This window comes from Panonychus citri, unplaced genomic scaffold (genome assembly GCF_014898815.1).
Source record: "Panonychus citri isolate SS breed McGregor unplaced genomic scaffold, ASM1489881v1 Contig00128, whole genome shotgun sequence".
In the NCBI taxonomy this organism is placed as follows: Eukaryota; Metazoa; Arthropoda; class Arachnida; order Trombidiformes; family Tetranychidae; genus Panonychus; species Panonychus citri.
Window position 1 is genome coordinate 187,746 of NW_026515533.1, and position 11,638 is coordinate 199,383.

The 11,638-nt window shown below is 29.3% G+C and overlaps 1 protein-coding gene across 3 annotated transcripts; it reads right to left on the bottom strand.

The window, feature by feature from the left end:
- Positions 1–738: 738 nt before the first annotated feature.
- LOC128390805 (neuropeptide F-like) lies at positions 739–4,589 on the bottom strand. Of its 3 annotated transcripts, none has more exons than XM_053350574.1 (4): positions 4,328–4,589; positions 3,991–4,186; positions 1,682–1,727; positions 739–1,255 (listed from the first exon to the last, which is right to left on the bottom strand). In XM_053350574.1, the coding sequence occupies exons 2-4, from the start codon at positions 4,167–4,169 to the stop codon at positions 1,232–1,234; spliced, it is 249 nt and encodes an 82-aa protein (XP_053206549.1). In that variant the 5' UTR covers positions 4,170–4,186; positions 4,328–4,589; the 3' UTR covers positions 739–1,231. The 3 variants fall into 3 exon arrangements, with proteins under 3 accessions (XP_053206549.1, XP_053206548.1, XP_053206550.1); XM_053350573.1 differs by having other exon boundaries at positions 3,991–4,240; XM_053350575.1 differs by lacking the exon at positions 4,328–4,589 and having other exon boundaries at positions 3,991–4,313.
- Positions 4,590–11,638: the final 7,049 nt, after the last annotated feature.

Consider the following 11,638-nt stretch of genomic DNA (forward strand, 5'->3'; position numbering starts at 1 on the left):
AGAAAAAGTAGTATATTAATTATGCTCATCATTAGATCAACTTCGTCTTATATTCAACTTCTTTGACTATATAATACAAAATGTTGCATATTTACAATAACGGATGAACTGTAATAATAATAACATAATATACCTTCAACTGTAACACTTTATTAAGGAACTGGTAAGAGTCTCAGGTAATATTAATATTTCTTATACTTTCCTGGTAAAATTGGAGCATTTCCATTCAACTGGAGTTTGATTTTATTCGTTTCCGTTGGTAAATAATTCTGATGAAAAAATATCAAACCGAAATATCATCTTGATGAACTTTAAGTAAATTCCATGGAAAAAAAAGTGATCATCTTTGATTTGTTTATCTAATTAAAAAATTTCCCTTCACCATGATGAAGTTTTCATGAAATTCATTTGATCAGAGAATCGGTAAAAACTCATGATTACCAACTGATTAACTAATAACTACGAATGTATTTTTGTTTATTTTATATCGCAATTGATTTGATTGTTGAAACTTTCTTTTCATTGAGGTTGTTGAAACAGTTAATTGTTGATGTAGCAACAGCAAATCATTATTACAATTTAGTAGTTGATCAACATTAATCAGCCAATATATTAATTTAATCACTTGATTGTAGTTATAAGATTTTTGTTTTTGTGTTGTTTGTTCATTTGAATCTAATTGTAATTTGAATTCATTTGACTTGAAAATTTTAAGATTAAATTAATTGTTTGACTTAATTGTTGATATAATAGGCGATGTTAATCAAGAAATAATAATGAATTACAATTAAATGTAGATGTTCAATTGATACAATTTAAAATGAAAATTGGGTAAACTTATAAAGGGATAATCTAAAATTTAAAAAAATTAAGAGACAATTAAATTAAACTTTTGATTACAAACAATTTAAATTAACACAATTCAAGGGGAAAGTTAATTGTCACTGATTAACGCTACCATTTTAATTGACTGATTGATTGTTGATTGATTATCATTGGCAACTTGTTGTTGATTAAACAGAAAGGGTTTCTGGTGGTAAATAGTGATTAGATTAATGATGATTTGTACGATTGTTCAAAAAAAGTTCTTATGATGTTAAAGTTTTTTATCGAATTCGAGTCGAAAATTTTTGAAATTTTTCGTTAATTTCGAGTTCTCTCTTTGTTCTAATTCCGTCCAATTTTTTCCTTTTTCTTTCTTACATTATATTATGATTAGTTCTTGTAATCTTCAGTTTAGATCGATAGGGATGAACTGGAATGAAAAGAGATACAAGTGATAATTAGATTCCATTAGTGTTTCCGTTTCCGTTTTCAGGGGAAGAGAGAGAGAGAGAGGAAAGATAAAGGTGATAATTCTTATTGGAAAGATCCAATTGATTCGATAATTTCATTAATCATCATCATTTTGATGACCAAGTGTTGAAGGAAATGCAACTTTTATCTTCCTCTTTCTTGACAGTTATGATGATGATGATAATAATTGGGTTATAATGATAAAGACAAGTTCGACTTTGGAGAAACTCATGTTTCGAACAAAAAAATATTCTATTTCTTTTCTTATTTCACTTGTTCGAATAACATTATTCCGATGAACGTGTTTTCATATCATCAAACTAAATGGAACAGAAAAATTGACCCATAAGGTCACGTTGAGCTCTGGTCAGTTTGAAATACTTACAGGGTCACGTTTCCCTGGCCTTGTATCTGAAATGCTTCGTCCAAACCTATGGGTGCGAAGATGATGAAAGGAAAAACGAATCGAAGAAAGAATGAAAAAAAAACAAAATTAGTTCTAAAGTTCTAAAGGAGAAGGGGAAAATGTAGGTTATCGAATAATTTGAATATTGAATTTGTTTACCAGGGATTAAGAAAAAAAAAGCAGAAATCAGATTAAATGGATTTCCAAATATTAAATATTAATCCAAAAGTAAAAAATAAACAAATCATCATGGGAACAATTGATTTCATCTTGTTGACATAAATTCATGAATATTTTAATTGGAATAGATAATAAAAGAAGTGAAAAGAAAAACTCTGACTTTGAATTAATTATTAGTCTAATCCATTGATATATTTACATGGAAATACACCTTCAACTTATCTCATGAACATTTCATTGTTCATTTATATAATATGATCATGAATCAGATTGAAAACAAACAACCAAACGGAAGCAGAATTTTGATTATTAAAAAAAACTTTTCCCATGTTAACCGCAATCACACACACACACACACACACACACAGAATTTGATTATTATCAAAATAAAAGTGATTATTATTATTGATCATCAAGAGGATTATTTTATTGATAATGATAATGTTGATTAAATCACGCGACCTACAGTTTACCTTATGTTTACATTTGAATCTCAACCTAACGGTAAATATATTTCAAGGAAAAAGTTTAATATAAAGGTAAACAGTTATTACCTAATCAAGGAACGTGAGCTCAAAATGATAACAAGATGATAAGTGATGAATAGATGATAGAGAAATTGTCTCTTTTACACTTATCATCCTTATCTTCATCTTAATCCACATCATCAAGTAAACAATATTGATCAAATACTGATGATGATTAAATTGTTTGATTTGTACTTGTTGCTGTTGTTGTTATTTCTGCTTATCAATAGCCAATTGTTGGTATTTTTTTACTTATCATTGGATATCTTTAATTGAAACACCTTAATCGTAACAATTAAGGAAAATTCCTTAATTGTTACACCGAAAATTGAACTTTCCATTGACTTAATCAATACCATTATCATTAGATAATCAACTTTTTTTTACTTTACTAAATTGTCTGTAGATGATAGCGTTAACATTTAATTGTTGGCTAAATCAAGGGTTTTTTTGTCAATGATTATAATGATTATGTTGTTGTTAATGATGATGTTGATTGGGAAAAAAGGATCTTAATTGTTGATAATTATTGAATCAACTTGAACTTTAATTTTTAACTTGATATTTGTTATGTTTTCACATGTTGATTACTATTAATAGTTTTAATTGTTAACGATTTACTACTTAGTACTATGAAATTTTCAACGATCAATTGTAAATCTGATCCTGTTCATTTACGTAGTCAAAGTTACAAAATTTTTAATTGTCAGCAATTAAATTAATCGTTGGGGAAAAAATTTCTTGAGGGATTTTTACTTTTACCTTTTCTATTGAAACATTTAACTTACAACAAGTAAATGAAATGTTAAGTGATCACAATTTGATCGTGTTAATCAAATTAACTAATCACATAATTAACTAATCAACTTGTAACTTTGAATGATTAAAATAAATGTCTTTTCTTGTCTCGAATTTACTTTTCAACCTATTAGAACCTTTCGATTACTATTATTATTTGGTTCGAACCTTTGAAACGGATATTGAAACTGATCCATTGAAGAGGTAAAACTTGATTCATTTAATTTGATCAGTTGATTGCTTATTGATTAATAATACAAGTGGCTAATTAATTAATTAGCTAACCATTCGGGGATTACCATCTATAATTAGGATTTAACATAACACTTGAACAATCACCCATTATTGATTAAGATCAACATATTGACAGATTTACAATTAGCATTTAATTGTGAAATTAAACCTTTAGAGATGGTAACAGATAATCAATTAATCAATTGTAACAAGTTAACATAATATGAAAACTAATCATTTGGATAAAATTTGAAACAAATACATTGCTACAATAACAATCATTACCTTTTTAAATCAAATCAACTAATCTGATCATTAGTCAATCATTGATTGTAGATAATCAATCAATCAAATTAAGTATAATAATATAACCAAAAAGGGAAGACTGATTTCATTAGAGAGAAGAAAAAAAAATTTCTTTTTCTTTTTTGTCTAAACTCAACTTATAAGATTATCGGTTTTACAGAATGAAAATATTAGATAATAAGACAAGGATTAAGAGTTGTTGATAAGTTAATTGGATAATCTGATTTGGTTTCAAGTTCTTACCTTGGCCTTGCCATTTGCGAGTAATATTTGTCCAATTTTTCAAGGTATCTCAATGCTTCCGCCATGTTGGCCATTTCGTCCATGTTTGGACGGGCCGATGCTTGTTGTGATAGATTCAATATAACGGTAACCGCCAAGATAAATGCATAGAAATACATTCGAATATTTTTTTTCTCCATTTTCTCCTCTTCTTTTTCTGTTTGTCAAATTTTCCAAAAAATTAAAGTGTCGTATGAGATTCAAAAGGAAACTGTATATAAGTTAATTGTGACGATGATGAAGATGATTGTTAACAATGGAAATCACAATGAAACGAAAATTTTGTTTTTCTATTTACCTTTTACTTGTTAAATCGTAACTCACAATGTAATATGTCAGTAGCAGGATGATGATGGATTGAGTTTATTGATGATGGAAAATGATGACTTATAATTACTTGAGTTTCTCCTCTTTTACTCTCACTTTTTAGCTCACGAATTAACTTCTCTCTCTCACTCCTCTCTCTCGTTAGTTCTCACTCTTTATGGATGATGATTCTTCGATGTTGATCTTAGCTGAATAACTTTCACTTGTTCAATAGCGATTTCCATTCACACTACGCACCTTTTTATCTTCTACCTTTAATATAACTCTCTCTCTCTCTCTCTCACTCCCACTTCTCTCATCTTCTCGCTTTCTCTTCTCACCATTTTTTATCTCTCGTCATCATCTTCTTGTTATGTCAGAGTTTTTTTCCTTTCGTATTATGTTCATTAAGCTTCTTTGTTTTCTTCTTCTTCTTCATCATCATCATCATCTCTCTCTCTCTCTCTCTCTCTGTTGCTCCTTGAGGTAAGATTTTCACTCTGCCCTTTTCCTCTTCTTCTTCCTCCTCCTCTTTTTTCATCCATATTGATAGTTAAGTGGATTGGAAGATAAATAAGAAGAGGAAGATGATGATTTCGATATTATTTATTTAATTTCTTTTCTTTTCATCTTTTATCTTCATCTTCATCTTTCGCCTTCATCCACTTGATGTCAACTTTTCATTAGCTTAACTTTCTGCTTTCTGATTTCTTTTCGTTTCCTTTGATTCCTCATGAAATTCATACCAGAACTTTTCTTCTTTGAATTTTTATACTCTTTATTTAATCATTATCTAATTTTCTTTCTAAATTGTTCGTTAATTTAATTCCGATCAATTTAATTTTGATGTGAAAATTGATGATACATTAATAAGTCTAATTTAAATTGTTCGTCTACAATAAAAATAATTCAATCTTTTTCCATGAGAGAAAATCCATGAAAAATCATGATGATTATCACATAATCTGACATCCAGTCTCTCAAATTATCTTAGAACTTTTCTTATTCTTTTCTTAAGTAAATAATACACTAGGAATGTGAAACTCATAAGAATAATAATAATATAATGTAAATAAAAGAGAAAAGTTCTAAAAGAAAAATAATCTTGATTTATTCTATTTTCGAATAATTTCTCTTCGAATTTGTTTTTTGTTTCCTTTTTCTAAACGTTTCTTAGTTCTTTCGAAAGTTAATTAGAACATTAGTTTTGAGAAACTTTGATTGTTATTCCATCTTGAGAAAAAGATAAAATAAAAGGCCACAAGTAGATAACAATAAATATGATTTTCTATGTACCGAAAACAATTCACGATTCCAATGAACTTTTTGCTCCCAAATGAATTTAGGATAATCGTTACCATGAAATTTTCATGCCTTAAGTTAACCTGTTGTTGATTCAACTGTAAACAGAACAGATTATTATATGAGAAAAGTTCATACATGTTTTGGGGTTGAAATTGTTGGAATTTTTTTCAGATAAAATTCTGAAATTCATGAAAAACTGTTACTCAGTTTGCTGGAAATTCAAATAATAATAATAATAGTTATATAATAAATGACGATTATTGCGTTTATCTGATCATAATCTTGGAGATGATCATGATTGAAGGGATGCTGCTTTTTTCTTTGGGAAACTAGTGGATTTCATGGTGATTTTGTGGTGATGAAATTACTCAATAAATCAAGATTGATATCACTTTCAGATGAAAAATAAGATCAGTGTTATGATCATTATAGCGAAAGGTAATCTAACAGATCTTCATGATTATCGATCTGATGCTGATTTGTTGTTATTGATTCCAGTTCTAAATTAAGAGATTAGAGAAATTGTTTGTTTTTTTCTACTGAACTGAATTCACATTTTAAAAATTCCATGATTGAGTTACCTAATAAACAAGCTATAGATTTACAGGTTAAATCGTTAGATTTTCATAGTAACACGATTCAAGTTCAATCAGTATTTCCATAAGTTCTGATTATTATTCTAGCATGATCATCATGAATAATATCAGGTGAACATTTCAAAGCTGATCAAAGGTTAATGGAAAAATAATAAACCTTCCGGGTAATATGGTATTGACCATAATAATAATCTGATCAAATTGAAAAGTCAAGTCATATCTGAACAACTAAGAGATTAACATAATCCATTGAAGGCTAATCCATTAATAACCCAATCAAAACAACAAAAAAAGTTTCAAACCGATTAAAAAATTATATTCAAAAGTTGATCCATAATAATAATTTTGATAAACTTTTCATGAAAGGATCACATTTAAATTCAATATTACATTGATTGAAAAATTTTCCATTAAATTAGTTGAATATATAATTCCAATAAGATTGCTAATCATTGGTGGTAAATGAAAGAAATTAAATCAAATTCATTGATTCATTTGATATTTTTTCCTGATAATACAATGTAAAGTTAATCAATTGGATTTGTAACTTTTTTTTTCAATCCAACATGTAAATCAAATTTACTTGAAAGGTGATAGTCTATATTATACAAAGTTACAATTCCCATTAAAATGAATTAGTATCAATGAAGTGTTGATTATCTTGATGAAATTATCACCTGAATGTAACATGAATCTGGTAAATAACTGAATTGAGTTGAATTCACATTAAGATAAAGTTTAACCATTGGAAACAATTAGCAATCATATTATTGTAATAGTGGTTTTTTTACTTCTATCTTACTCTTTGCTACATTTCATCAGGTAACCTATTCCCCTATTCAGCTGAAAACCATCTCATTATAATGAACGTTAATATAATTACAATGGTTGCTCATTATTAACTGTCTACTACTTTTTTGCTTAATTCTATGAGGAATTGATATGTAACATTAAGTAAGTGGAAACGAAAAAGTGAGAGGAAAAATAACAGTGTGTAGCTGAAACCATTCCTAAGACATTTATTGAATTAGTGTGATGGTGGAGATGATGACCAATGGCTATTGGTGGGTGGATGATTTAAGTGAGAGAAACTATTTGCATCTCTATGATGTAAAGGTAAGGTCTCCATGGCTATCAAGATGCTCAATATTGACTTTAAATGTTATTTTTCACATGAGCCCAGCAATAGGTCAGCTTGATAATCTGTGATTTAATCGGTATTATCTACACTGTACTAGATGAACTGTTTAACTTTTATGAATTGGAATATTAAATATTCGTTCTCATAAATTATCATCGATCTCTCTCTCTCTCTCTTTCTTTCTGTTGAAAAATTAACATGATAAATTCATATGATAAATGAGCTTAACGATTATTATTAATATTAATTAGTTTACTAGATTATTATTATTTCATATCTTACACTATTAGTTTGATTGAGATTGAGATTAAAAGTTGTTATGGTTCAAAGTTAACTCTCGAAAATAGTAATTATGCTGATTAAGATCAATAACCTCTTTGTATCTATTAATATTATGAGTGATTCACAGAAAACGAAACAAATTCTAATTTGCTATTAACATAGATTTTTAATTTAATTTTTATCTTGATCTTGTTTTCTCTATTGAACAAGGACAACGAATACAACGTTTATTCACTGTAAATGAATGCTAAGAAATAATGATGCGACTGTTTAAATACTCATGTTGACGGTGATGATAACTCTATGGTCGGTTGGAAGCTTATACACTATCATTATGTTGATGATCTATTCATAGTGATAACATTAGTACATAGAATAGAACTCGAAATGACCTTTAGGAGACCTTGAAAGTCCGAAGAAGCCTTAATAAGTATTTGTCCTTGAATAATCTTAAAATATGACAATTATGTATCACCCAAACTTCCATAACTCGAATCTGAAGTCTAAATACTTGAAGACAAAAAATCATCCCTAACCGAGTTATCCAAGATAAATGTTGGAACTCTTTCTTTGTTATATAAACCTTTATCAGTTAATTTAATCATCTAGTTCCCTTAAGATTAATAAGTTTAATAAGTTCACCAAGTTTTATAAAAGTGTATCCTGAACATGAGTTTAATCTACGATCCAATTGAGACCCGTGACATATACGCGAATTATAATCTGGACCCTGATCATAAATTATTCATAGAAAACTTCATGAATCGTGTTGCTCGGGCTATCGGTGATCTATAAGACCAAGAAATTGATTCAACTCAACCTTCATTACCACCCTAACCACCACCAACACCATCACCAGCAAGTTTAATGGATGATTTTTTCAGAAAAGATAGAAATTATCATGAGCAAAAAAAATATTATCATAGAACTGAAAAAATTCCATTGTCTTCAGCTTTTCGAACCTTCTTGCGTAAGTTGGCCATTAAAGTGTTGGAAAGTGTAGGTTCGAGGTTTTTGATTGTTTTTTTGGTCCTTTTTATCAATTCTGATTCTGATTTTGCTTTGAAACCACCAGCATAAACTCGCGATTTCAAAATGGCCCAGAACTTTTCGATCGGACGAAGCTGTGGACAGTTGGGTGGGTTTGAAATTCGTGGTACGAATTCAATTTTCAACTTTTTGAGTCGCTCTTGAGTTACTCTAGCATAGTGAGATGTTGAAGTCAGGCCAGAATAAAACCTTATCTTCATGATGATATTTATTGATGAAACTTTTTAAGCGAGGCAAACATTCATTCATATATATATATTAGAATTAACTGCTCCTTTAACTACATGGAAATATGGACGAGATAATCCCTTTGAACTTATTGCTAACCATAACAGAACTTTTTTGGGAATTTCGACATCAATCGGTCGTCATCTCAAACAAATAGGAAAAGTGCGAAAGTTAGACCAATGAATACCTCACAAACTCTCTGAACACAATAAAAAGTGCAGCTTGTATTTCACTGCTCGAAAGGTCCAGGAAAGTTTAAAGAAAATCCTGGAGGGCTCCTATCATTAAAAACATTCATTTTCATATTTAAAACTTTGAAAAAACTCGAATTTCGCGCCAATAAATTTATCTAAGAATTCAAAAAAAAAATTCTACCTAGAAACTTTGATCTGGAGTGTGAGTTTGTGCTGGAAGAGGACATAATATAACTACTGTCATTTGATGACTGTCCATCATGAAATTTAACGCCAAGCTACCAACAAACACGGAGAAGTCAAAGATTTACATTAAACTATTGAATATCGATTTCCTCTGCAGGGCGATTAAGTTAAATTAACAGATTTGTTTTCAGAATTACTTGAGAACGGAGAGTCGTTGACAAGATCAGATCACAGATATGGACTTGAGAGACCATCCGAATTTGTTTGACATCAAGTTCGAAACTGACCTTTCGGTAGGCCAAAAGGGCGTGAATGACTCGGCTCTGGTAAAATTTGGGTGAATTATTTTGCTCTTTTTAAAGCCAGAAAAAATTAAATAAAATTTTCGTTCACAAAGCGAAATTCGGATGGACTTATGGTAGTTTGGGCGATACCCAATTATCATATTAAAATTTTTCAAAAGTTTTTTCAATTCTCATTACTTGATTTTCAATGTGATTGAAAGTCCGATAATCATGTAAACAAAATTTAATCCGGTAAAATATTTCAAGCCTGAAAGTTTGAATATAATTTTGGAGGATATAGAAATCATTAACTTTCATAAAGTATTTGAAAATTTATTCCAATACTGAATCAACATTGTGAATTTAGATTATCATGTTAATCAGATATGAAAAGGACGGTAAGGTAAAAGTGATTTCAAGTTTATCATGAAACTTGACAAGAAAATATTAAGATGGTGAGATAAGATGGTAAACCATACGGAAAAAGAGCATTATTATTACAACTATTATTATTCTAAGAACTTTTTCTTTTGTTCTAACGTTTTGAGTTCGATAAAAATGGGAAGCATAATTTTCAGTTTTCGTCTCTTTTGAACCAACAAGAATGTGAATACACTTGAAATACTTTTCCATATGATGATATAATTATCATGATGAAAGAATATATAATATCAAGGAAAAGAATAGAGAAGGAAGAAGCAAAAAATTTTGAGATTTCGAAAATTTCTATAGGAAAATGAAAGATAAACAATTCCTAAAGAAACAAACGACGAAACCAAGTTGAATACGTCATTACGAAAATATTGAAACTCTCTGAATCTCGATAAATAAAGAGAGCATCCTCTCTTTCCCACCTCTCCCCATGTAGCTCTTAAAGGTCTCAGATCATCATCAGAACTTTTCCCCTTCGACTATTATTACATAAGCCAAAGTTTCAATTCTATATCATATATTCATCTCGTTATAGGTTTTGTTTACAAACGATTCTGACATTCAGAGTCTGAAGTTCATGGTGGCTATTCATAACTTTCACAAGCAACATTTTCTCACCAATTCAATTAACTTTATTCTATTTCTAATATCACATTTACAGTGGTAAAGTTTTTCTTTCGTTCGTCCTAAAAATTACTTGGTCAAGTCCGTCAAAAATTGGCCCATTTACATAAGTCATTCCAGTCCTTGATTCCTGATATTGATTCAGAAATTTTCACGTTCTCTAGTCAATGTCCATCGCTGTAGTTCATCTTCAGCATACCTGTGTGATTGATGAACGCTACATTTGATGTTATCAATCATCAGATTGATGCAATTTTAATTGTATTAAACTTGGATACAGGTGAGAAATCATATTGAGAATGAGTTAAACTATCATCAAGATCAAATTGTTTGTAGTCAACACGATGAACTTTTAAGAAAACAAGAAAGTCTTCAATCAACAATCAATATTGATTGTGAGGAATGAGAAAAAAACATTGGACAGATTTCACTTTGATACCTTTTGAAATGTTGAAAGTGGTCAATGAATGGTTTGTTTTTTGTATCGACGAAAGTTTTTTACCTCGATTTTTAGCAGATTGATCAATTGGAAAGTAAATTGTGATGTATGTTAGTATGTGTGTGTGTATGGACAACATCATGAAAAGGTTATCATGATAAAAAAATTGGAACAAAAAGAAAACATGAAAAAGGTTGTAAGAACAAAGAGAAAGAGAAAAGAAAAAGTAACTTTCCTTTTCCGCTCCAAGTAATTTCACACCTCCATCTATTAAACCCTTCTCATCTCAGTATTTACCTGTTCAATCTCATGATTTTCCATGAATTCTTTTTCCAAAATCAAAGAAAGTTCGATATTCCAACAGAGTCTCTTTTTCTTTTTCTCTCTTATGTTCGACAATTAAACTTGATGATTGAATTAAGAATAGATTTCCTTTCGGTTTTCGACATTTCTTTTCTTTGAGTTCGATAACTTTATCATTTTATATTTCGATTTTATTTCATTTGATCAACCGAATAGAAAGAGATAGACAAATTCGTGTG

Coding starts and splice junctions, on each gene's coding strand:
- LOC128390805 (XM_053350574.1), bottom strand. CDS start 4,169: ATGGAGAAAAAAAATATTCGAATGTATTTCTATGCATTTATCTTGGCG. Junction 1,728..3,990: donor TCGCAAATGGCAAGGCCAAG/GTAAGAACTTGA, acceptor TCGCACCCATAG/GTTTGGACGAAGCATTTCAG. Junction 1,256..1,681: donor GGCCAGGGAAACGTGACCCT/GTAAGTATTTCA, acceptor TTTTCATTCCAG/TTCATCCCTATCGATCTAAA.